This window comes from Crocodylus porosus, unplaced genomic scaffold, assembly GCF_001723895.1.
Source record: "Crocodylus porosus isolate Cpor-Errol unplaced genomic scaffold, CroPor_comp1, whole genome shotgun sequence".
NCBI lineage: Eukaryota > Metazoa > Chordata > Crocodylia > Crocodylidae > Crocodylus > Crocodylus porosus.
In genome coordinates this window covers 10,694,690-10,721,834 of record NW_017728924.1, presented here as the reverse complement: position 1 = coordinate 10,721,834, position 27,145 = coordinate 10,694,690, and the positions used below count along the sequence as shown (strand labels likewise).

The window sequence follows — 27,145 nt, the reverse complement described above, 5'->3', positions numbered from 1 at the left end:
AAGTTAGATGAGCACCTTGCCGGGGTCATCTGACCCCGGTGCTCTTTCCTGCCAAGGCAGGGGGTCGGACTAGATGATCTACCTAGGTCCATTCTGACTCTAGCTACTATGAAGCTATGAAACTATGAAATCCTGCCACCAACACACCTACCCTCTTAAGAAGCATTTAGGCACAGAACAGCAATGCCTGCATGCCTTTTGGAATAGATCCTTCTCAGGCAGGATAGGCTACTGCTGAAGTTATTCTGAAGGAGAGGTAATGAACAAGTCAGTCATTACTTACTAGCCATAACAGAGACAAAATTTGGTCATCACTACTATAATTCCTTTCAGCACCAGAGGTAACAGAAGCCATGTTACAATGGCTCCTCCTCACTTTATGGGGCAGAAAGTCTGACTAGATCTATACAGACTAGAGAAGTTACCCTAAAATTCTAGTGACAAACCTATATTTTGTCAGTGAGAAACTGATAGGTTGTGTCAAGGGAAACAAGGCAACAAAAGTAAATGCATATGTATGTGCAGGAAAGGTGCACCAATATAAAAATTGGTGCCGTATTGGGGATTGGTACCATTAAAAAGGAAAAGTTAACCAGTATCAGCTACACTAGCCAAAAGACCAGTAGCCAATAATGTTAACTGGTAAGTATAAATACGACTTATGGCAGGGGCCCCTGGATGCTACATGTGTGCCGCACGCATGCATGTGGCCAGGAATGCAGATGGGCAGCATGGACAGCAGTACCCTGCAGGTATGTCTGTAGAGGAGAAGGAGTATAGGGGGAAAAAAGGGGGGCAAATTGTGGGCCCCCATAGTGAGGAAGGGAGTGGGGCATGGGCTGGGGGTGCTGCCCAGCCCAGGCAGTGAAAATGGGACCCTGGGGCAGGGAGTGGGACAGAGCTGCAGGCAGCTCATCCAGACGGTACAGTGAGGAGGAGGGATGGGAAGGTAGATAAGCTCCCTACTGCTGCATGCACCCTCTGGGGGGAGGCCTGGGGGGGCACTTGCCCCCCAAATGTGTGGGGGCTTAGGGCTCTACATACTGTCACTTTTGCCCTGGGAGCTGTGCACTGGCTGCACATCTCCTGCCCACCTGGCAACAGGAGGCGCAACTTGCTGCCCACCACCACTGCTGCTGGATGGGCAGGGGATGCATTGCCAGCACATGGGTCCTAAAAAGCATCCTTGTGCTTAAAAATGGTGGTGGTAGTGCTTTTGAACTACAGCTTATTTAACAAGCTTTAAACTCAAGCACCCCTGCCACCATTTTTAAAGCACAAGGACACTGATCCTCTGGAGAAGCCACCTGCAGCTCCACCCCACTCCCTGCCCCAGCTCCACTCCCTCCCTCACTGTGGGGGCTTCAATCTGCCCCCCACTTTTCTTGTGGAAGAAAACAAACACTTACCTGCAGGGAGCTGCTCTCCATGCTGCCCAGATGCATTCCTGCAAATCTGTTATTAGTCATATCAGTATTGGCCGATATGCCTGGTGAATGATTGGCTATTGGTATTGACAAAGTCTTTATTGGTGCACCCCTAATGTCCAGTTACTAGGATCAGTAATGGTCCTACACACAAGGCTGCTGTGAAGTGAAGCAGAAAGCATCTACACACATTCTATACTAACATGCCTTACTGCGAGTTCAAGAACAGCCTGCAATTATTTCCCCATTTCAGATGCTTGGAAAATCCAGAAGCCAGTGCAGTCACTAGTAACATAGCAGGTGTTTGAACAGCATCACTAATGTACATAGGAAAACTTAACTGTATTTCCCACTAGGGCTATTCAAGTACTGCACAAGGTTAATGACCACCATACTCCAAGAGAGGTTTTCCCTCAAAGAGCCGTTTCATACCTGGACCTAAGCACTGCTAACAGATCAGGCTGCCTTGGAATTCTACCGCCAGAAACATTTTGTTTCCAGTGGCTGGGTCTAGCCAGCTGCGCTCCCCATATGGGCAGCTTCATAAAGGACACATACCACAGCCACTCAACAGTGCTGAATAGTGCATAGTGGAGTGATAGGACCAGCGAACTTTGTCAGGGCATTACTCGCTACCTCACTCAAAGCACTCATTGCACTATAGTAGTTTCTATGTCAGCACCTGACCAGCCTGTGCTTACACAGATGGCAAAAGATAGCACATTGGTTAAGCTTGCTCACCAGAAATATAATCCTATAGTAAGAAGCACAAGTGTTTCTGTACTACTGGACATCTGGTAGGCATTGCATGTTACTGGCCTCAGTAGGCAAGAACCCATCAGTGCAGTATGCAGCTTGGTGCTGAGGAATTCATCAGGTGTACAGTCTCAACTGACTAGTATCATCTACTCAACCAACATCTTGCAGGGACACATTACCCTTCCTCCATCTTTTTGCATTTAGAGAGTCCAAGCCAAGATTAAGTAACCCCAGCCCTCTTTAAGTAGTCATCCTGGAAGTAAAGAATACCAAGAACACCATTAGCTCGACATGGTCATGTCTCTACTATGGGGAAGGGGAAAAAAAAAAAAATCACCAACTTATGCAGTTTTAAAGATCAAGCAGCACAGAGAGATTTGTTTTAGCCATCAGTAATTGTCAGCTACAGTACATATGCATCTATTATGGGACAAACAAGGCTACTGACTAGCCAACACTGGTATTACCAGGCCCTGGAAACCATATTTACTGCCTGTGAAGAAGTCAGGACCACAGCTGCAACTAGACAAAAGTGTTTGTAAGGGGGGAGAGAAGGGGTAGAAACAGACCATTTTCTAGATACTTTATACTCACTCTACCTCTGGCACAGCAGTTTTAATAGGACTGAAACAAGAGGTTTCCTATTCTGAGCCAGTAAGCTTTTTTACTATTGCAAATCAGCAGGTCTTAAATCCCCATGTATAGGCCTGACGGCTCACGTGTATTCACGTGATGGGTTTAGAAGCAGGGTGCTATTATTCCACGTCTTCTCAGCAGGAGGCATGTGACGTCTCCAAAGGCACTTTTAGACCAAGACAAAACCCTTTCTTTTTGATCCCTGTTCAGAGTTCAGCTGACCAGCTCAGTTTTGCTATACAAGCTTCTACTACAGGCCTCTTCTACTGCACTTCAAACCACATGAAATCACACCTTTGCTATTCAGGCTTCAGCTGCTCTGTGCTAGTCACCATGTTTATGCCAATGCTCAAGCAGAGGGAATTCTACAGGGAGACTTAACAGAACTAAATGCTTTAAAGTGGTGAGCAAGTCAGAGTTGCACAGAAGTTGCTTTCTCCATTTAATAAAGGTAATGTCTACCTTTAGCTACAGGCTTATCTGAAGCCTTAATGTCTAGGCTGTTTCCCCCTCAGTGGCTGAATGAAGAAATAGTGCAACATTGGGAGAGTCAGCCAGGAATCTTACCAGTTGTGCAGCCAAAACACTGGAGAACTCGCTGTTCATGGCGTATGGCAGGGCTGTTTGTGCTCTTGACCCATATGTGGTCTGAAATCTCTTCTTAGTTTCATTCAGGAAATTGAAGGCTCTGGAACGTTCAAAATCCTAAGAGTTAAAAAAAAAAAACAAAAACAAAACCAAGATGTTCATACCAGACAAACAACCTGAAGTCTCCTCAACACAACTTGTTAGAGAAGAGTCTACCTATAAAGATTCAGGCAGAAGGCAGAGGAGGGAAAATACATAGCCAATTAGAGGGAACCACCACCACTATCAGATGTAAATAGCTGTTATTTTGCTTTGGTCTTTTAATAGTTGGTTATTCACAGATTCCAAATATTGCCAGAGCAGGCACGTTTTATGCCTATTCTTCTACATCTTTTTGAGAAGCGACTGCACAACTCATTTATACTTTGTGTTAAGGGCAAAGTTTAAGCATAATCTAAGGAGGGCAGGGGAAAGCTGCATGAAGGCAGGTGATGGACTGGAATTCAGTCAAGTTTTAGCAGGGCTACTTTCACCTTGGAAAACAAGTAAAACTCACTAAAAGATGGGATCTTTTCACTTAAGAGAAAAGCAGAGATCTGAACCAGCAAGGACAATGAAATAGGGGCCACTGGACAAGGTGACAACATGCTATAGAAAAAAGCAAGAGCCAAATGAAAGTGAGGGTAGTATTTGAACTCTGGGGTTAACTACAGGGGCCATTGCTCTTGAGTCACCAGTGTAAACATGCAGTACCCTCTATGAAGAGCGGCATCTGGGTTTTTTGCCCATCACTGATTTTTGCCAACATGCACAGAGATAAAGCAAAAATTTACAAAGTGCATGTGATGGGTAAAAATGAATTGGGGGAGGGGAAAGAGGGGAGGGAAGAAAAAAGCAGGGGGGAAGAAAAGGGAGATACTTGCGTCATCTGTGATACACAGGTATATAATCCTGTCTTGGCAGATGTAATGAAACAGGTAGCTGCAACAGGAAAAAAAAAAAAAAAGAACAAATTGCATTTAGGAGGAGGTGTCAAATGGGATTTCCAGAGCTTTTGGAAAAAAGGTTTCTTCCATCTTCTTTTGGAAGTAACAGATGAAGTGGAGCAAGGTACTGCCACCCTACAGAAGGGAGTGCAGAACTCAGCTTGAAGCAGCCAGTCTTGTTCACAGCACATGTTGGTTCTGATCTTTGTAGTCTGCAGCATATTTGAGATGGCTGCTATGGGCTATATGACAGATTCAAGCCTACATTTTTATGTATTCCTGGGTCAAGTGAAACAGCTAAACAAAGCAGCATGCACCAGCCCCAGTCCTGTGCACCGAGCCCTGAGCAGGACTAGTCTGGTGCATGTGCAAGTCCAGTTCAGGACACATTGGCAGCATTTCAGGATCTGGTCCACAGGCCATTATCTTGGACACCCCTGGTTTAACAAAAACAAACAAAAAACAACAAACCAACCAAGGGGCTCCTAGGGATAAGACTGAACAACTCATGCAGTGCTATCTGGATTGATATTCAAGTATAGATCCTCTAAGAGCTGCTGGAAGTTACATTAGGTTACAAAGAATGCCAGTTCATCATGGCGATAGGATCACAAGTGGGCTCAGAAAAACAGAAAGGCTCAACTGATTTTATTAAACTGGTTCCAAACACCTACGTTCCACAAACACTACTCAGCAGGTTTTACATACAGACCTTTAATAATCTGGCAGAGGATGCAGTTCACAAAGGAAGTCAAGTGAAAGTCCTTGGAAATGAAAAGCAGGTCACTGCTTTGAGTACTGCATTTATTCCCCAACACCTCCCTCCCCCCTGCCATATTTTACTTAGGCCAATATTTAAGCAAACCCAGTATTGTGCACCATCAGTACCTGTACTGAACATAACCACGTAGAACAGGAAATTTTCCTGGGTTTTAGGTCTATGCACCAAAAAACACTTTGCGTTACACATCTTCTATCCAAAGTTGAAAAAGCCAACTGTCAAGTGTTTAACTGCATTTCATAAATACCTGGGAGAGTGTAACAAGCTAGTCCTGCTCTGCTTTCCCTAGGTTTGTTCTTAAAACATCCCATTAGAAGTTTGGTACATGATGAGAAATTGAGGAGGTTTCAAGTCTCAGGAGCCTGTTCCATTCCTCCCAGAAAGAGTCCACCTCTTACCTCACAAGAAGACCTCTAAGACTCCCATCAGCAGCAGAGGACAGATAGGATGAGACAGCCCAGACATTGAGAACAGCAGTAATAGGGATCCCAGATACCAGAGAGCCTATCTTTTTCAAGATGGCATGCAAGAAGATCAGGAATTCACCCCAAGATCCTGCACTAGCTGGAGCCCCTGCCCTTCAACATCTCTTCACCCAGAGATTGTTGATCATGTCAAAAAAAGGGGAAGAAAAGAGACCCCAAATTTCAGGCCACAAGCTGAACAGTGTCCCTAGCCAAGAAGCACAACAAGCAGAAACAACCTAACTTTTTACAACCTAGAAGGAGATCCAACTGCCTGAATAGGCCACATTCTCTCCCCAGCTCTGGCATTTAAGAAGCTAAGCTGCATCCATCCAGCCTCTTCTGTCCTTTCCATAATCTTCACTTTTTTCGCCTGGGGAGGAAAGGAATTGCTTCCTCCAGCAGGGGAGAATTAAACAAAAACAACCCACCCTTCAGGCACCCAAGTATTTAAATTTTTTTTTTTTAAGATGAAATGAACAGTATACATCTCATTCCCCTCAGGACAGAGGTCTATCTAGCATTCCCATCTTTACAAACCCCTTCTGTCCTGAGCAACTAGACCCAGCAGGAATCGATTGTTGAGAAGGTCAATTCTGCTGCTAGGTTCCACGAGACTAGTCAGTCTAAAGAATCTCAGCATGGAGATAGCCATAGCCATCTCCATAGCCAGAGCTGCAGGAAGTCTGCATCTTGCTTTGCCAAGACAGTCCAACAAAAAATGCTACTGATGTTTAAAGCAATATTCCTCCCTCATCAGCATCACTTGACTACTATCTTGAGACACTCACAAGATTGCTATATCCTCAAGATTAAACTTCATTATTGGCCACAGCCTACAAAGCAGATACTAGAAACTCAGAGCATGCCCCCAAAAATAAAAGAATTTGCAGTGCTCCAAGACCAACTAAGGGCTTCCAACTTGTGCCATGCACTCTGTTGGCTGAGGGATTCCTGTTCATTTGATCTGACTGTTCTCATGTAAGCACAGAGCAGGCAGGCAAGAAACATGGAAAATGAAAGCACACAGGAGCCCAAAATCCATCAGTGATATCTGAGGACCTTCATCAGTTCTCTAGCAACTCAACCTCCCTTCTAAAATGCTGCCAGCTGCATCTCAATCAGTATGTCAATTCAATTCAGCTGGAACACTGAGGATTTTTCTTCATTACATACATAAAATAGGGAGGCACTTCCCTCCTGAGGCTGGTAGTCCGGGATGGATGAGAAGTCATTCAATGAGGGTAGTGCACTGCCCAGGTTGACACGTGTAAAAGAAAGTTTAAGTAATCCACTTTAAACCTTTCATCACATAGATCTTTTTCACATAGCCAAAAGTGCGCATCACCGGTTGCTCTATGGGACAGGCCAAAAGATGCTCAGGAACATTCACAAGAGGTCTAAGCACTCCCTGTATAAAGTTCTGGGTAGCAACATGACATGATAATATCCATGTGACTAGCATCTTGAAGGGATTGATCTCCCACACTGACATCTTCAACTATGCAGCATCTGTAGCTGAGAAAAAGTATTAATAATAAGCACATATGAACAGGTGCTGAACTGTTTTGACTGCAAGAACAAGTCAGCACAAGCCATGTTCCATATCATTTCAGAGACGGACAGACACTCAGCTTTAATTCTCCTGAAATCAAATTCGTTTTCAGATCTTTTTTGCATGATAATCAAAATCTGGATTTTAAAAAGGTAAGAAACAAGCAAGCAGAGTGCATGAGATATACACTTCAGCTCCCCCCACCCACCAACCAAGAACCAGAAATCCAGCCTTTCTACTCCACGTACACCTAGCAAGGCCCTACCCTCTGGCTTCTCCCCAAGCCCAGGAAGGAAAAACATTACTCACTTTCCATGCGAGTAGGTCAATTTGTTGTTCTCCGATGGTATCTTAGCCAGGATCTGCTCTGTCACCTCCAGGAAGTTCCCTCCGCACCAGGCATGTTTAGCAAGGATAGTTGTGCCCCTGGCAACAACGGCAAACAGGATGGCCATGGTTTCACTCTATCTAGAGAGAGAGCGCGCATACATAGACAGGGTTACAACACTTCCCCTACAGAGCCCTTAGGTAAGAACCAGTCTAAACAACATCTTCACAATCCTCAGCATGGTAGAAGTAAAACTGTCTAGTACTTGACAGGTTACCACTACCAACACTAATTCTTCCTTCATCTTCTTCCATCTCCCCTTCGCAGGCTGCTCAGTACAGTAGGTAAGATTATACTGACCTCTAAAAAGGGTTCCAATTCAATGCATCACAAGACAACTTGCAGTTTGCCACCCTCCCACTCCCTTCCTCAACTGAAAGTTTTCAGTTCTCGCAAGATGTCAAAAAACTTAAATTTCACACTTCCCATCTATTTGCATGCTATGAACAATTGACCATGTTCTGCTCATAAAAGAACCAATCTATAGTAACTGGTTTCACCACACATAAGGAGCACAGCTGCAAGATATCCATCATTACAGTAATTACCACAACAGTTTCATAGTTGATAGGGTTGGAAAGGACCTGAGCAGATCATCAAGTCTGACCCCCTGCCATGGGCAGGAAAGGATGCTGGGGGTCAAACAACACCAGATAAGTGATTATCCAGCCTCCTTTTGAAGACCCAAGGTAGGAACAAGCACCATTTGCCTTGGAAGTTGGTTCCAGATCCTAGACACCCCGACTGTGAAGTAGCGCCTCCTGATGACAGAGTAGGTTCAGCCTAGGCGACTTGTGGCTGTTATTCCTAGTTACTCCTGGAAGTACTTGGGGAAGGGGGAAACAGGGTCTCTCCCACTGCCTGCTGGTACCCCCTGGTAAGTTTATAGATGGGCACTAGATCTTCACTCAGCCTTCTCTTGAGGCAGCTAAACAGGTTCAGATCTTGTAGCCTCTCCTCGTAAGGCCTCCCCTGCTGCCCCCCAACCATGCGAGGGGCCCTCCTCTGGACCCTCTCCATGTTGTCCACATCCCTCCTGAAGTGCGGCGCCCAAAACTGGATGCAGTACTCTAACTGCGGCCTGACCAGTGTCGCATAGAGGGGGAGGATCACCCCCTTCGACCTGCTCGTGATGCATCTGTGGATGCACGACAAGGTGCAGTTAGGCTTACTGACCACGTCCTCACATTGGCAGCCTATGTTCACCTTGGAATCAATAATGACTCCAAGATCCTTTTCTGCCTCTGTGCTGATGAGAAGGGAGTTCCCCAGCCTGTAGGTATGGTGCTGGTTCTTCCCCCCCAGGTGCAGCACCTTGCACCTGTCAGTGTTGCATCCCATCCTGTTCTTATCTGCCCACCCTGTAACCTGTCTAGATCTAGTTGCAGCCTCCCTTCTAGCCTGCCCACATCTCAGCGTCATGCACGAATTTGAACAAGGTGCTTTTCACCCCCTTGTCCAAGTTGCTGATAAAAATATTGAACAATACAGGCCCAAGGATCAAGCCCTGGGGAACTCCACTGCCCACATCCCTCCAGGTTGAAAGTAACCCAACCACCAACATAATTCTGTACTCTAAAAAAAATTAACTTTGCTTTCAGAAAGTTTCTTGGTTTTAAGAAGCTAAGCATACAAACAAGCACCTGCTTACAGGTCTGAAGCCATGACACAAGAGACACTAAGCACCTTTTTGCAGATCAACTATAAAACAGACATTTTCAGTGTAGCCTGCTCATCTACATCTCATTCAAGAAGAGTGACCATTCCCCAGCTATCAGAATCCTTGGCAATGTAAAAATCACTGTCTACATTTTCTATTGTATATAGATCACAGTGTGCTGATAACAAGAGCCTGAGGGAATAGGAAAAATACCAGCTACAATATTGGGGAAGATGCACTTAAGTCACTCAGTAGCAGTAGCATTACCTTAAATTTTCATTCCCTGGCACAGCTTAAGAGGTAAGAGCCCAAAGAGTGTGGCAGTGACAACACACCGTTCAGCTGAGTTTTGACAGGCTAGCTAGAATACAGCTACAAATGTAGTCTATGTAAGAGGCTTAGAAGGACAACTACTGACCCTTCAAGGCAATCTTTATTTCTTCACTTCCCACTCTGGGGAGAGTTTTAGTACTGCCCATTTAACTCCTTGTTGAGAACCCCAACTGTAATGCAGAGACATGGCTGGACAAGCCCCAGGATACCCACAATGAACTGTATGCAACTGGAGTGGGGGCAACATAGCGAGTTTTGTGACTGCTGAAAGATCTCGCCCCCATTCACACTAGGAGCAGAGTGTGAACATTTCCATGCCATCCTCCTCCCCATAGGAAGAGGAAGCCTTTTCAACCTCATCATTAGGCTGCAAGACAAGAAACACCAAAACATGCTACTTCAGCCCTAGTCATCCTTCCCTATATACTCAGCTGCCTATCTTCAAATAGCTCCTATTTACAATAGAAAGAGCAACTCAATTCCTCACACATGCAGTCAGAGAAATACTAGAATTGAGATCCAATAATTTCCCCCTGACCTCTGTTATTCTACCCCCTTCCCAGGAAGGCACTGAAACTTGAGTTGTTTTGAGAACAGCTGTGCTCAAAACAGCACAATTCCCTTGCATAAACAGAGCTCTGGAGACTTGAAATGACTCTGGGAAATCCAGAATCACATCAGCCCCTCCTCTCACATGCTGGCAGCAGGGACAGAGTGACCTGATACTACTTGTTCTTCTGTAGCTTCTCTTCAGTCAGCTTCCCCAGCACTGCACAGGGTAATAAGAGACAAGCAAATCCCTAGACATACAGAGACTGGTATTCTCCAGAATACGAGGCTGCCTTTAATTGTAGGATCTGGAAAGCATGTACAGAAGCAGCCATCACCACATTTCTATCCAAGCCTCCAGCACTACTACTACTACAGTACCCCTTTTATGGGCTTCACACTCAAAACACTTAGGTTTATTTGATTATTAATTGTGTTATTGTCTCTCTAGATGAAGTTCCCTTTGTACGAGGCATTCCACAAAAAAATTGCTATTCTGCAGGATTTAAAACTGAATTTGGAATAAGGTTCAGCAAGTGCGTGTGACAACAACAGGGAAGTAGGAAGGCTGACTATATGGTTATACCAGTTAGCAGCTACCTAATTTAGATTAGAGAAGGCGGTTTCAAACTTGATAGAGTTAATCTGATGGCACTGCTCAGAAATGAGGGCTGCCCAGCTCTGCCATCAAGGGGTGCTGGATTTCTTATGGGCATCACAGCAGCACATCTTAAGGAGCATTCACAAAGTACCGTGAATTTACAGATTAACTCACAAAGGCCATTTCATGCATAAGCATCAACAGGATGACAGATGTATGCAAATAGTCAGGCAGTCCACACTGGCACTGCTAGATGAGAAGGGACAGTAGCAGGAAAACTGAACTGGAAAACATCTCAGGGGCTGTCTGATAAGAGACCGAAGATCACGCTCACCGAGGAAGACATTAGGAGTCCCAAAGATTACAGCTGGGAAATCAGTGAAGTCCCAGACAAGAACAAATAATCCATGCTTTGCTTTTATACTGATACCAGAAAAAGTGAGCTATTAGTAAGGCACTAGAACAGGGGTTGACAACATACAGCCCACAGGACAAGAAGACTTTGCCTCTGCCTGCACTCATGTGGAAGCCAACCTGCAAGCAGATGGACTGGGGCTGAAAAAGCCACCTCTTCTCCCCCAGCCCTGCTCTCCAGCTAGTGTGGGTGCAGCTTCCAACCACCGAAGAGCTGAGCAGGAGCTGGGCAGCTTCCAGCTGCTCCTTGCTGCAGGGCAAGGGAGGAAAGCACCAGGAGCAGCAGCGCAGATGTAGCTACCTAGTCCCTGGCACATATTTGGTCTAAACAGAACTTATGCTTGCACCCCAGCAGGGAGGCTATGAAAAGCAGTGCTGGCACCACTGCCAGCTGCCTGGGCCCAGCACTGGCAAACCCCCATTGCTCTAGAGGTGCTACAGCCACCCATGCCAGACTGGAGTTGAGTGGTTCTAGCTTATACCTGAAAGTGTTGCCAGCCCCTGCACCAGGGCTTTTATTACTATAGTCAGCAAACACTTTTTCCTCCCCTTCACTGCACTTGTCCACCAAATTTGCCTTTCCACTTCCCTTTTTACCCTGTAATGGCAAGCTACAGCCCAAATTTAGTACCCTTTCAGCTTCAACGGCTAGAAGGGGAGGGAAGGCTTCACTTTTGTTGTTCTGTGGCTGAGGAGATATTGTAACATGAGAAGCAAAAACAGTTTAACTAGTGCCTCCAGACCAATGGCAGCTTGTTCCATATGCACTTGCTGTTCTTGGGTCCCTCTTGCTAGGTGAACAGGCTCTCCCCCAACCTGTGCCTGCTCATTCCCTCAGTGCTTCAAGAGGACAACTCTAGAACTTCAGTTACAGGACCCTACCCTGTTTTTATATTTTCACAAAACCCATTCTGTTATCTGCAATTTCCTTCTCCCAACATCACTTCCTGCTTCCACTCACTGTGGAGCTAATCAGTTTACCTAGCTGCCTTCAAAAACCAACCGGCTTCAGGAAGAGGGGCTTCTAAATTCTTCTCTCCTAGGGTGCATAATGCACTGTTCTCATCTTTAGTTTGCAAGTACAAGTCTGCAACACAGCTAGTACATTTTTCCAGTTAAAGATCTTCAGAGCTATTTTCTTTTCAAATCTCGTAAGTTGTGTCAGTAAGCAAGGCTCACCACTGTCCCATACAACTATGAAGTAAAGGTAACTGGTCTCCCTACATCCCTTGTTATTTTAGATTCAGAAGCACATCTTGTGCTTAGCAAGAGTCCTTAAAGGCTAAGGAAGCCTTAACTTTTTATCCTTCAGAGGCACCCAATTTCCTTTTAGCCATGTAACGATACAGGTCAATTTTTCAAGCTACTGTATACCACAGACATTTAGGATTTCTTTGCAGGATGGAAAAGGAGACCAGTTACAAAATGGTACAGAATTGTTCATTTGTGAGCAAAGGTTAGGAGAGGCAGCCAAGACTTCCAGCTTGTACTGCTGGCCATTCAGCTCAGGTCAATGCAACCCAAGATTGACCAATCAACAAGGGTAGTTCCTCTCCATATTAAGGAAACAGCATCTACTTCAAGAAAAGACTAAAATTGCACTAACGCCCACCACACTGGGCTATAAAATTACACACACAAAGAAATGTAGACCACCACAATGGGTAGCAATTTAATCAAGCAGGTGAAAGGGCTTAAAAAGGAACTTTAAACATGCCTCCAAGTTGCACCACCTCTTCAGTTTCTGAATCATCTGGCAATGGAAACCTCAGGCAATCAGCTGGAACTCATTCTTGTAAGTCACTTACATGTAGCCTTAGAAGCTTGGTAACCATAACCCATAGTTCCTTCCCATCTACATCTAGAAACACACCTAACCACAAGTCCTATTAGGCAGATGCTCTGCCATGTTATGGGAGAATGGCATGGTGCTTCTGCTACAGAAGCAAGTCTAGGGAAACCCAGGTCCCCAACCTGATCACCTCACAAGTGCCCCTAAATGCCTTGAGACAGGCCCTTCTTGGAGTGGGCTCCCTAACCTCTTACCCAAGATCAAAAACTAGACAAGTGACTCAATTTTTGGTTTAAAGGCTGTTTCTCAAACTAGTATGTTCCTTACGCTATGTCACACTTTTTGAAGGGATACCATAGTAAGATAGGCAAATTTTAGTCAAGGTCTTCATTTTCCTACCTCCTTTGGTCTGAGAAAACTTGAGCCTGTGGATCTACAAAGCACAGCACCTCTTTTGAAGGCACTGCAATTTAATTAAAGAACTTTATTGCTGTAGCTGTTCAGATTCAGTAACCAATATAGAACACCGATGACCACAGGGCTTGAGCATCTATATTTTTATAACATGCTCACCACCATGAAACCCAAGTGCTTATGTAAATTGCCATTATACAGGTCATGGGCCAACTTTAAAAAGCCACATTTCAGGACTAAATAAGTCTTTCAAGCAGGAAAAACTTACACCTTCACTTGTCTGAGGCTTAAGTGGAAGAGCAAGCCAAACTAGAAATAGACCTTTCCTCAAACACAACTGGATCTCTTCAACATCAGTAAAATTCCCCTGTTAATGCTGATGGGGTACAAAAGCAAAACTAAGGTTTTCAACTTAGATTTTACAAGAACATGGCTGTAGAACCACCACATAACTTACTCCTTTCACCAGAGTTAGTAGTAGGCAGCCGACTACAATGCTTGGTAACAGAATGGATAAGGAAACAAAATGACCCAGCAGAAGCAAAGGACATACCAGAGAGCACAGGCCTAGAAGCCAGTAGCCAAGACTCAACTGACTTAAGTGACCTTGGCTAAGTTACCCATGCAGTTTTGATTTCCCCACCTAAGAGAGGCTGAACAAAAGGAATCATTTGCATCTGCAAAACACTTCAGACTGATGAAAGTTGAGATGCAGGCAGTTCTTCTTCCCTTTCCAGCTTCTTTTTACATCTTCAGTGCTCCTGCTGGCTGAAAAGCAAACAGGCTCTTCAGAAATTCAGCAGTCCTTAAAGGTACCCTAAAGAGCCAGCATGAGTCATTGAATCCATGCCTCAGATTTGGAGAAACAGTATATTACTCTGTAGTAATGCCAACCTGGGTAAGATAAAGACTCAAGCCTTTGTCTCTCACTCCAGTGCCATGTCATCACTAAGGCATATTAAGTCATCAGGCTAAACAGAAGACAGTCAGGAAACATACACACCTTTCTCAAACAGTCAGATGACCAAACTACATATGAAAGTCATCTAAGAATTAACCAGACACAGCCAACAGCTACAACTGAAAGGAAACATGGTGGGGAGGAAGAGGGCAGGGAAAGTGTCAGCAGTTGTTTTAGCCTAATATTAAGTTTGGCACACAATACAACTTCGTTACAATAAAGGTCATAGGGCCAGGAGAAAGGGGTGTTTGCTATAAATAAAATAAAAGAGTTAATTTACTATACAATAATCATGTGTGGGGGGGAAGGAGTTCCCACTATTAGAGTTGTTGAAAACCAGGATGCATTATAAAACAGGATTCATTACGAGACTGCAATGCATTTACTTTAAAAGTCAAAAAGCCTCATCTCAAGTGATAAGATGCCCTAAACCTAAACTGAGGGCCCCATGAAGGATCTTGCTACAACTCATTGTACATTCTAAAGCTACATCATTTCTAGATATAATATTCAGGAGTTCCATCATTAGCGCAAGCCTGTTAGTGACAGCATTTAGAAGAAGAAGGCTGTACTTGTAGAATAGTTCTACCGCTGAGTTAACAGGTAGACATTAAAATTGCTTTCATAAAAGCCTACCAAATCTTTGCCTTGAACTAGCAGGGCAATCAACATATTGGGTATTAGAAGGTAGAGACAGAGGATTTGAACTTTGCAGCACTCCCTCCCTAACCTTAGGCTTTTGATTGCGAGTCAGCTGGAATGACTACTTCCATTCTCTCACTTGTCAAGAGAAAGTCTTTCCTCTCACCTCCTCTACTTTCAGTAAAGGCAAATCACTTAACATTTCTAAGTGCTGGTTAAACTTATAACAGGGGTCTTTCAGAGTCAGGAAAATCAAGGATAAATCTTATTTGCATATTTAGATCTAGTAATTGTATACCTAGCTTACAGGCAGACTTATATCCATTATACACCAGCAATGTAGATATAGCCACGCTCTACAAGACCCAAATCAAAGCTTCCTGAACAGAAGATCTGAACCTATTCATTCAGGCTCCAAGTAACATCTATCTTGTTGGAGAGCTTAGGACACACAAAGGCAACAAACTCCCAGCCCAAGATAAGGCAGAAAGGAGTAAGAGGGGGCCTTTGCCATCTCCCTCTCCTCCAGAAGGGCCCTACAGAATTGGGGGGGGGGGGGGGAACAAAAACAAACAAACAAACAAAAAAAAAACCAAAAAAACCCCCCAAAACAAACCCCAGCATCTTAAACGAGTTGGTAGCCCATACAGTCAAAACAGAAATGCAAGTCAGCAAGTAAGCAGAATTGCTGCCTTCTACAAATAACTGAGTTTCCCAGCAGTCTTTGAAAAAAGACCAGATGAAGTAATTCAGGAGACAAGGAAGGCAACAAGAAGTTGTGGGAGACTATGTCTTCTACAACACAGGCTGTCACCCTTACACAGAGAACATAGCCTGGAATGTATTCTTTGGACACGATGAAAATAAGCAGGAGCACTCTAAAAGGCTTGGGTTACAACGAGCTACGACCTAAGGAGTTGAAAAGTTTGGTTCCTGTCCTAGCAAAGGTAAAGGATCACTACAAAAAGAGAACATGACCATTTTTAATTACTCACATATTAAGAGGAGCACAAGAACCTAGGAGGTGCTATTTATTAGATCAGACCATAGGTGCATCTTAGCCAGTCTCCAGCTCACACAGTGACAGGGAGTTGAAGCTGGAAGGGAGAGCAAACGGTGTCTGACCAGGGTGTTTCTTCACTGTCACTCTCACATGCAGCCTCCAGCACTTAGGGCCCAGGAAGTTCCAGCGCAGGGGCTGTAGCCCTCCCTCTTAAGCTCCATAGCTACCGATGCCCTTTTCCTCCAAAAATTTGTCCAATGCCTTTTTGAACCTAGTGAAACTTGCAGTTTCCACAACATCTGGTGGCAATGAGCTCCACACTTTAATGACATACCATGTAAAAAAACTTCCCTGTTAGTTTTAAAATTTACGACCTACTAGATTTATTTTGTGACCTCTTGTTCTTGTATTGAGAGAACATAATAAATCCCCATTTACTTTCTCCTCACCATTTAGTATTTTGTAAATCCTTATGTTCCCCTACAAGTATCTCTTATCAACTGATTAGTCTCTCCTCATATGGAAACTGCTCCATGCTGCTCATCGTCCTTGTCACCCTTCTCTGGGCCTTCTCTAGTTCTTTAGATAGTGTTTGAGGTGAGGGGACCAGAACTGGGCACAAGAGTCAAGATGTAGACACACCAGGGATTTACAACCCGGCAGCAGGGCACTTTCTGTTTTGTTTACAATTCCATTCTTAACAATCCCCAATATAAGACTAAGGATAAAAGCAGAGATAAGAATTTATAGGACATTCACAGAAGGGAGAAAACCCTTTGCTGACAACACCGCCTCAGAAAGCCTGTTGCTCACTAGCTAGCTTCCCACCAAAGCAGGCCTTCACTTGGCTTCTGACTCCTCCAACATAAAAGCCCACGTGCCCAGTCACAAGCTCACCGATTTCCACAGCTCTCTGGTTTTTGCTTCCAGCAACCCAAATGCTAATGCGGGAACATGTTGCTCAATGCAGGTGCCCGGCTACAACACTTGGAGTCTCCTTTCTAGCAGTTGGCTAACACTGGCCTCCCCCAGTTTCACAATCACCTCGGGCTCCAGCATCAGACGACATCACGTCCCCCCCTCCCCATTTCCGTCTCACCTTCCCCTTCCTGAGCCCCGTCCACTTGCCCTCACCAGGCAGCCCCTCCCGCCGCCCAACAGCGACACTGCGCAAGCAGCTGATGGGGGGGGGGGTTGGAAGGCAGCACCCGAGGGGCCGGGGAGCGCCGCGCCGCGCTGCTGGCACAGGACGATGCCGCCCCCGCCCCCGCAGCCCCAGGCTCACCCCGGCCGGCAGGCAGCAGTGAAAGGGGTGCAGCAAGGGTCCCCCGCCCGCCGCGCTGTTTATCTGCTCCCGCCCCCTCGCCGCGGCGTTCGCTCCTCCCGGCCGGCACGTGCACTTCCGCCAAGGGCGCTCTCGACGCCGCGGGGGCTCCTGGGAAATGTAGTTCGAGAGGGGGCAGAGAGCGAGGCGGCTTCCGCGTGCCCCGCGCTGCCTACTGGGAAGCGGCCCCCGTCTGGGCCACCGCGCTGCCCGCTAGGAAGGGTAGTTCAGGTGGCGGGTGGGGCCAAGCGCCAGCTGCCGGCCGGGGCGGGCCGCACGCAGCTTCCGAGTTCAGGCGCCGCGGCGACCCGGGGCCCAGGCGAAGCGGGCGCTCAGCTTCGGCCTCCCTCCGAGTCCCTGTGACGTCTCGATTGGACCGCGCCCGAGAACGTGACGTCAGGGGCGACCTCACGTCTGCTATGTGAAATGCAGCCTCGAAGGCGTGTTGGTGGCGGGAGCTGAAGCGGTCGGGCTTCGGCCTTTCGGGAGCGTTTCAGCTGGGCGCCCCGCGGCCTCCGAGCGGGCCGGGTAGGCCCTGGGCTGGGGTGATCCGGGTGCCTGGCCTGCGGGCGGTTCCAGGCCAACGGCTACCAGCAGTGCGGGCCCGGTCCCGCGGCACGGCCCCTCGATGCCCCTGCGCTGTCAGATAAGGCCCCAGGTTGTGGGAGCAGGTCCCCAAATTGCCTCCAGCCCCACCCCCGTGCCTGGATCTGTGCCGGACTCCCCTGCTCCCCGGCCGAGCCGGCTGCAGCCCACGTGGCTCGCCAAAGGGCCACGAAGTTGGCAGCAGGGGAGCCACGTCCGGTGCCGTTTCCCCCGGCTCCGCCCTTGCACCTCACGGCCCAGCCAAATCGGAAACTGAGCAGCGGGCGCGGGACCCGGCGAGGCTCCGCGTCCCGGGCCAGAGGACGAAAGGCCCTTGGCGCTCTCCCACAGCGATCGCGGCAGATCCCGCGACTCCGGGAGCTGGGGCTTCCCCGAGACCGGAGGCCCCAGTCCGGACTACAGCTCCCAGCGGCCCCGGCGCTGGAGGGCTCGGTCCAGGCAGGCGCCCGCCCCGCGCGCCGCAGCCATGGCCGAGGAGGCGGAGAGGAAGCCGGTGCTGGAGACGGTGAGTGCGGGCAGCTGCTGCCCCCGGCGCAGGGCGGAGCCGCCGCGCGGAGCGGGACCCGCTCTGCTCCAGGGGCCGAGACCCGAGCGCGGGGCTGCGCGCGCGGCCCCGGCGTCGCCCCCGCGCCACGTGGTCGCCTCCCCCAGGGCTGTGACCACCCTCGGGGGGGCCGTGTCTTGTCGCCCAGTCAAGGGGTCGGTTTCACGCTGGTTCTAGCTGTCTTTGAATGAGGGCCGGGCGGGGCTAGGAGCTGGAGGTAGACAAGCTGCCGCTGTAGCCAGCAAGCGGCTTGGCCCAGGGAGGAGCCCGGCCCGGTTAATTTTCCTAAAGAGTCTGAGCACAGTTACAGCAGGTTTGAGGCTCATAAGGTCTTTTGCAACTAGGAGGCAACTTCCTGCTCTTCTAGTATCTGTCACCTACCTCCATGACCTATTTTATGAATAAGGGGATTTTTTAAATGCAAGTTAAACGTTCCCAACGTTGCTAATTAAGGTGTGGAAAATCTAGCCCTTCATCTAACATGTGCTTTGGAAAGGAGTGAGCGAGACGGTGGAGGAGCGGAGACTAGCTATAGAGCTGCGGGGGTGTTGCACATCTGCTTCTAATCTCTCGCTTGTTGTTATTTTGGAGAGAGTGGGTGCATCTACATGAGACGCTAACAGCCTAATAATGCTGTCTAGTAGCCCATCACAGCAGAAACAGTGCCAATACACTACTGCCCAGTATTATTAGGCTACTGCACAGTAACGCCACTAAAAAGGTGTTTGGAGCTACTGTTACTGCACATTTATTTAGTACTTGATTGTGTACCCATCCTCTTGCAAAATATGAAACAACATAACCAGAAAGAAACAGTTCATAGAGGTGTACTGATACATTGGTCCAATATCAAATCTGCACTCATATAAAAAAAAATTGACTATCAGAAATTGGCTTTTTTGCCCGATGTGGCAGTGCAGCATGTGGGTGGTGAGGAGCACAGCCTGGCAGCTTGCAGAGCTGCATCCAGCTGGTAAGTCTGTTGTGGTGGAAGGGGAGGGCGGTGGGAAGAGCTGGGGGCGGGCAGGGTGCAGATCCATGCCCCTATGGTGAGGCTGGGGCTGGGGCTGGGGCAGGGCACAGGACAGACCTGTGGCTTGTTCGAGGTGGGGCAGAGGCTCCCATCCCTGTGCACACCCCAGGAGGGCACAGGTGGGACGTGTGCCCCCCAGATCTGTGTGGGGAGGGGTGGGCTGCCACTGCAGGGTGGGACCAGGGCTGCTTTGGGCTCTTCCCGGCAGGGGCTGGGCCAAGCTGTAATCAGGGCACTGGGTTGGGGGGGCTATGGTGAACTTTGGGGTGGCTGCAGCCCCCCCCACCATAACCCCCTCCCAGTGCTGCTGCTGCCCACCCCAAGCACAGCCCAGCCCAGCCCAGCCCCTGCTGGGAAGAGCCTGGCGCAGCCCCTGCTCCAGCCCTCAGCAGCAGCCCCCTCCTCCCCACACAGATGTGGGGCCACATGCACCCCTGTGTCCTTCTGGGGTGCTCTCAGCAGCAGGAGTGCCCCCTCCTTGCACCCCCCAGGCAAGCCACGGTTCCATCCCGTGTCCCACCCTGCCCTGGCTGGGCAGCATCTGCCCCAGCCCCACTCCCTCCCTTACCACAGGGGCCTTGATCTGCCCCTGCCATGCCCCTTCCCCTCCACCTCCCCCCTTCCATCACACAGACTTACCAGCTGGACGCTGCTGAGCTGTGTATCAGAAATCAGATTGTATCAGCTGATATGCTTCTTTAAGTATCATTTGTTGGTATCAGCCCAAAAAATCTCTCTTGGATGCACCTCTTTACCATCAGACAACTTCAAGGTAAATAGACTGCTCAAACTTTTATCTGACCTTAATTTGCACAAAATGAACTTTGCCAACCAGGAGAGATTCTACCAGGGTTGGGCAATTACTTCAGGCGGAGGGCCGCTTACTGAGTTTTGGCAAGCAATCGAAAGCCGCATGACAGGCACCCAGGGGCAGATAAATATTAATTTTCTAAATTTTTTAGGGGCCCCATAGGCAGGATAGAATGGCCTGGCGGTCTGGCCCACAGGCTGCATTTTGCCTACCCCTGTGACTTATACCTTCAACTGTCCTGTGAAATATGAATTTGCATTTCCACCTGTCCTGTGAAATATGAATTTGCATTTGGAGAAATTTTACAATCTTTGCATTCTCCTATGCCTGAAAAAGCATGTGAATAAAGAAATTTTTTTTGCAAATATCTTGTTGACCTAATAAGATATCACCTCTACCCAGAGTTCTGATTCCAGTAACCTAAATCCGGTTGAAACAGCCCCTCTTGGAAAAAATGTCTATTGGAGCTGAGACTGGTATGAGAATTATGTAGTTAATTTTAATTGATCCAACTCCGCAGTGGTACAGTTTAATGGTTAATGCATGCTTCTAAAAATTCAATACACGTGTATGGGGGGAAATTGCATTCCTTTGCAGTAGTGAATTACTGGGCGGTCAGTGCATCCCTGCATGTAAGGAAAGAATTTTTTTTTCTCTGGGATTTGCAGAAGCACTGGGGGGCCATCCAGACCCGCATTCAGGTTCATAGTCTACCAGTGAAAGTTGAGGGTGTTATCTGTCCACATCTGTCTCAGGATAGGAGCTGTTTGCTAAAAGAAAATAGACTGTTAGTTACCTGCTTCTCCTCTGCTTAGTGGCAAGGTGTGGTAATAGCTCTGTGTTGTATGCATTACCAAGAGAGAGCTGCAGATCTGGTCATCTTGCACCTAGTGTAATTCACAGAAATGTATAAAACCAATGTCAGTTCTCCCAGGGATTGTTTTTGTTTGCATGCTCATCCCCTGTAATAAGCGGTTTGTCAAGAGGTGTGAAAGAATGATTCAGAGTTAGGATTTCTTTTCTCCTCTTTAGAAACAAGAATAACTGTCCAGTGTTTCTCTGCACCACAGTCTGTGATGCCAGTTTGTTCTGGTAACATCTTTTATGTTGCTAAATAATATTGCTGACAAGTTAACAAGGTAGATTTGATTTAACTCAAATCAATTTTAAAGTGTCATTTAAATCATGATTTAAATCACTGGTCAGGAAGCCTCGATTTAATCATTGTTTTCTACAAAAAGTGCATCCTTGTTTGCAACCTTAATGCATATAATCTACAGCTCAGAGATAGATGGAGGTTTCATTTTTAGAAGGTACACACAATATTTTTTAAAGCAGTGATTTATTTTGATACTTTTCAGATTAACTGAATTATGATTTGGTTTTCTGAAGTAGCTGCAAAATTATTTTATTTACCACAGCTAATTGAAGCAGATACTCATGAAGTCATTGGGAAGTGAGCTATCTCCAATTCACTAGATTACTCATGGATATTTGGGGGATATTTTTGCCATGTTGTATTAGGAGGACAACAACAACCATCACCAAAAACAACAGACACGTACATTGGTGTTTTAGTTAAATAAAACAAGCTTACGCATTTTGGATATTTTTCTTCAACAACAAACATACATATTTATTTTAACAAAACAAATTATGTATTTTTGAATTTTTAACTATTTTAGTTATAAATATGAAATGTGTTTTTTAACAAAAATTAAATAGATTATTTCAGCCAGGTCAGTATGATAAACTTAAAGTATTTGCATAGAGACAGTAGGGCTGATGGGTAGGTCTCATCTCCATATACTGCTGTTAATAAAGATGTTATCTTGGGAGATACAACTCCACAGTTAGAGAACTGAAATGCTTAGATGGGATCTTCTAGATTGAGCACTGAGTCCCATTAGGTTCACTTGTTTTCTTTCGTCTTTACTAACCTATAGAGGAGCTTCTGGGAACCCCATAAGATTGGGCCCCTAATATAGTCCATGGCCTCTTGTGACCTATTTATAAAATCTTTTCTAAAAAGGTTACATTAATATATTGTCTCAAATAGTATAAAAATACAAGTTATAGTCCATATTCCATGGTATCATCTTTGAGCTTTAACATATCTTAAAGTAAAACCACTTTTATATAGGTGTATTTTTTTTAAAAAAGCATCGGAACAAAAAACATCAACACGATTAAATTTTTAAAAATCTCATTTAAATAAAAAATAGTTTTTTAAATTAAATTTTATTTTTTTAATCACAATTTTAAACCTACCCTGCAAGTTAAAATTGCTAACCAATGGACAGAGAGGGGGAGAGGAATCAAGAGGAGAAAAAAAGCTGTGTTTGTGAAAGTGGATGGAGTAGAAAGAACCAAGAAGTTGCCTCTCACTTTGATTCCTTAAAATATTTGAATTGTGGTTGGATCATGGAAGGCTTGTCAGACGGGGAATATGAACGATGAATCCAGTCAGGCTGACCTATTCCCAAACCGCCTCAGATAGGTGCCTCGAGTGTCTTCTTGCAAACTTTCAGTGAAGAATATTCTCCAAGTTTCCTAGACAGCATATTCCATTGTCCTTTTTCTTAATAGGTGGACAGCATTTTCCTAAGGTTGGACCTGAATTGAGTTTGCTGCAGTTTAAACCCATTGCCATGTCTCCTGCCCTTTGTGACAATGCTTCTCAGTTTTCTTTATGGCAGCCTTTCAAATATTTGAAATGGAGTTAAGTCAGGACAAGTTAGGACTAACATTACCTAAAAAAAAGCCTTCCTTTTAAGGAGAGTTGCTGAACTCCTGTGAAAACCAGGCCTAGAGCTCATGAATGACTGGTGTCTTCTGAGATTGGGGCGGGGGGGAACGACCTCATTTGTAGGCGGCAGCATCAGTGGTGAGTGGGAAGAGCGGGGGTGGGGGAGTGAGCGGTGACCACCCACAGAAGCTGGCGGCAGTGTCAACAGCGGCCAATCTCGGGGGGGGCACGTACCCCCCCGTGCTTGCCTTATGAGTTGCCTATGCTAGAGCTTGCCCCAGGTGATCAGTTTGATGACCACCAAAACTTTGTTGTGGTGGATATTTGCCCTGCACTCTAGATAAGAGGTTCTCTACCTTTGTAGACACAAAGCACCCTCATTAAACTCAAGGCTGTGTTCAGTTTTAGGCACCCGATTACAGAAAGGATGTGCACAAACTGAAGTGAGTCCAGCAGAGGGCAACAAAAATGGTGAGGGGGCTGAGGGACATGACTTGGGAAGAAAGACTGAGGGAACTGGGCTTATTTAATCTAGAAAAGAGAAGAAGGGGGTGGGGTTGGGATTTAATAGCAGCCTTCAACTACCTGAAGGAGGGTTTGAAGAAGGATGGAGCTGGACTCTTCTCAGTGGTGGTGGGTGACAGAACAAGGATAAATGGTCTCAAGTTGCAGCAAGGGAAGTTTAGGTTACATATTAGGAAGAATTTTCTCACTAGGAAGGTAGTAAAACACTGGAACAGGTTACCCAGAGAGGTAGAGGAATCTCCATCCTTGGACATTTTCAAAAGGTGGCTAGACAAAGCCTTGGCTGGGATGATCTCGTTGGGGATAGTCCTGCTTTGAGCAGGGGGTTGGACTAGATGTCCTTCTGAGGACCCTTCCAACCCTCATTTTGTATTATTCTAAGGCATTGCTTGGAAAATGCCTCAGCTTTCACTCTTTACTCCTGGTTGAGAATCATGGCTCTAGACAGACATGTGTTGGCAAGGTTGTTCACCTGTGGCAGGACGTCTAACAGAGCTGTGTTTTTGCTGTTGAACTCAGCTTCTTTTCTTATTTTAACTTGGTGGGCACCAACAAGATAAGCCCTGAACCCTCCTAGTGCCACTCAAATCTCCTTCCCAGCCTAATCTGTTCTGCTTTCTGCTTCCTTCACTATGTTCCCTGCCTGACTTGCTGCTTTGCTTTTTGCTTCCTGCCCTGTCTGTCTCTGTGCTGCCTGTCCCTGCTCTGATGTGCTACATGCCACACACAAGCTTACCATGCCACACAGGTTGGCCACCCTTGCTTTTAACTGTTGTAACTTGTTGCTCCCATAAAAGGCAGGAGGTGGCAGCAGAGCCTGCAGTTGCTGTGCTGGCAGTCCTTTACCAGTACCTTGCTTGTTGAGCAGGCAGTAATTTATTACTCTCTGCGTGGCTTTGCTAGTGGGAAGGGGACAGCCAAAATGTAAGTAGCTGTATCAGGGAAACAACTGGTTTCTTTCAGTAGTGTTTGGTTTTCATTGAATGGTTTTCAGAAGAAACAATAGTCATGTGGTCAGTAATTGTTCTTACAGAAGGCCTGATCCTGCAGATCTTTCCTCACATGAGTCACTGTTGCTCATGCAGTCGCTGCAGTTAATGCCAGTGGGCTGTGGAGAGAAGAAAGACTGAGGCAGCCAACCACATGTTGTGATCTCCAATGGCCAGATGTTATGCAGACCTGTATATAATAAAATAAAGAAAGGGGACTGAGCTTGGTGGCTCCGTGAAAGATAGCAGGGCATCTAGGGTCAGACGTAGACCCTGCTTCCCACCTAATCACTCTTTTACTTTCATACAAGATAACTTACGGTTAAAGTGACCTTTTAGACTTCCCAACATGAACCCTGGTAAAGACAAACGGTTCATATAGATACCTTGTCTAGCCAGTCTGATCTCTCTTTGTGCAGTGCTAATGCATCCATCACTGCGGTATCTGGGCACCAAGCATGATGTTAAATAATTCATAATCATAAATTACTACCCCTCCTAAGCAGGAAAAAATTTTATATGATGAGAGGTTGCAGCGATTAAGGTAGTTTAGCCAGAAGAGGCTAATCATGCTTGAGGCATGGGCTGTCAGGATTGAGGGCTAAATCCTGACCTTGCTGGAGGGGATACCTTGAATAATCTAAGGAGGGATGGGGATCTTTTCTGTCTCTAATGTCTTTTGGGAGCTGGAGAGGGCTTGATTGATGATTGTGCATTTTAGAACCCTCCTTTTTGGCAGCAGAATTGCACCACATCTGCCAGGGAGACTTCTGCCACGTAGCCCCTGCACTCCCCACTTCTTCCCCTGGCTGCCATGGACCCTTCAGCAGCTGTTGTCCTCTGTGGGTGCACGTCCTTCTTTGGTGGCCCAGCTGCTGAGTGGAGCCATGTGGGGCTGCCAGAAGCATGTGGGCGTGCATGTTTTCTAGTGGCGGAGCAAGGGGAGTATGGGCAAGCCCTTAGAAGCTTAGAGAAATCCCACTTTGTGCCTCAGGGCACAAACTAGTTGTTTTGAGGCCTGGAAAGCAGTCAGTCCTGTGTACAGCACAGTACAGTTTAAGAGGTATGCTACCTGAGGGAGGGGTGTTTGTTTGCCTTCCTCCACATCATCAGGTAATGGCCACTGCCACAGGTGGATACCTGACAAGGTGGACCTATAGTCTAATGAGCTGTGACAAAACTTGCATCTCTGTGAAGTCCTGAAAATACATCAAAGGGATCTTTGTGGAAAATGGGAGAGAAAATCAAGGTTCTGTGAACCAGACACGTTCAGCACAGCTTGTTCCCTGCACTTGCATGAAACTGTGGGCCTCTGGCTTTTATCTGCTGGATCAATGCACTAGTTTCTCACAGTGCAATAGGTACACAGAAAAGCTAAATTCACTGTAGTGTCTTGCCTAAATTATTGCCTTCTCCATCCGCTTCAAGAACTCTGGCCTGGGCTCCCTCAGTCACTGGACTGAGCATGCATTTCACGTGTAGTATTCATAACCCCCTGTTGTGGTGTTAAAATAATCGTTGCTACATCCGTTGCAGTGGGAGCATTTTGTAAAGTGATGTCACTGACAGCAGTCTATTAAATTCATGGCAGTTCCATTTTAAAATCCTGTTTCTCCAGCATTTATCACTAAGTTTCAAAGATTTGGCCTGGAAGACCATGTATATATTTTGGCATAGGAAAGCTCGATTTATCCCTAATGACAAGAAAGATCGTCTTATGGGAAAGCACTAAATCAGGGCTCAAGAGATGTGGGTTCAGTGACGAGCTTTGTTACAGATTCCCTGTGTGACTGGATTGACCATTAAATCCCTCATTGCTTCAATTTTTCATCTGTAAAACAGACATAATAATCTTCCTCTTCTCCTATCCTTTGTTGGGTTTGAACCCTTTGGGGCAGAAGTCAACTCTCACCACATGTCCATTCATTGCCCAAAACATTAGGGCTCAGAGCATGTTTAGGGACTCTGAGCCCTTTCTCTTCTTTTCAGGGCCCTTTGCAAGGCTTATCTGTTCTCTCCAACTCCTTGCAAAAGGGTTGGTTGAAGAGTAATGTGATAAGCTGACAAGGGAAATTGGTTAGAGAGAAGGGACTGGCTTAAATGGGCTGCTTACACCCTGGCAGCTGGGACTGGATGTGTGAAGGACAGGCAATTAGAGCTTGTCCTTCAGTTTGGTGCAGTTCAAAGACGACACAGGTACCTGTAACCTTGGAAAAAAGGCTTTTGACTACTGATTTACACTAGTAATGTCATTACTCTCATACAAGTCTTTACAGCCATTTAGGGCTAGGCTGGGAAAAAATACCCGTGGCTTTCAGGGAAAAAATGGGAGGGGAGGGCATTAGGCCTTAGGACTACAGGAGGAGACTGGGAGTCAGCTTGCTTCTCACCAGTGTTACCGGTTCCCCAGCTGGCCTATGACAGTGGTGCTCACCTTTTTCTCCAGTGGGCTGGATGCTCAGTGCCTGGTCTGACTGCAGCTAGATGGTGGTTCTGATCCAGTGCCCAGGGCCAGTGCAGCAACCACCATCCAGCCATATGGAGGGGGGTGAGGAAGGGACTGGCTTGAGCCCAACCCCGTTGTGGGGCGGGGGGCTTTACCCAGCTCTGA

General features: G+C 46.6%; 2 protein-coding genes across 5 annotated transcripts in view; one reads left to right on the top strand and one right to left on the bottom strand.

Moving 5' to 3' along the window:
* VAMP7 (vesicle associated membrane protein 7) overlaps positions 1-17,349 on the bottom strand; it is a 29,940-nt gene extending 12,591 nt beyond the window's left edge. The window contains exons 1-4 of one of the 4 annotated variants that reach the window (XM_019540311.1): positions 17,239-17,349; positions 7,506-7,664; positions 4,334-4,391; positions 3,390-3,527 (exon numbers count right to left, since the gene is read on the bottom strand). In XM_019540311.1, coding sequence (XP_019395856.1) covers positions 3,390-3,527; positions 4,334-4,391; positions 7,506-7,651 — 342 coding nt within the window. In that variant the 5' untranslated portion in view covers positions 7,652-7,664; positions 17,239-17,349. Of the gene's footprint in view, positions 1-3,389; positions 3,528-4,333; positions 4,392-7,505; positions 7,665-10,296; positions 10,405-16,850; positions 16,949-16,997; positions 17,021-17,238 lie in introns of those variants that run through there. The other 3 variants (XM_019540314.1, XM_019540313.1, XM_019540312.1) reach the window with 3 other exon arrangements.
* A 933-nt stretch (positions 17,350-18,282) lies between these two features.
* Positions 18,283-27,145, top strand: part of LOC109313652 (DNA-directed RNA polymerases I and III subunit RPAC2-like) — a 14,164-nt gene continuing 5,301 nt past the window's right edge. Inside the window, exon 1 of the mRNA XM_019540315.1 lies at positions 18,283-18,388. Within this exon, the coding sequence (XP_019395860.1) occupies positions 18,350-18,388 (39 nt within the window). The 5' untranslated portion in view covers positions 18,283-18,349. The remainder of the gene's footprint in view (positions 18,389-27,145) is intronic.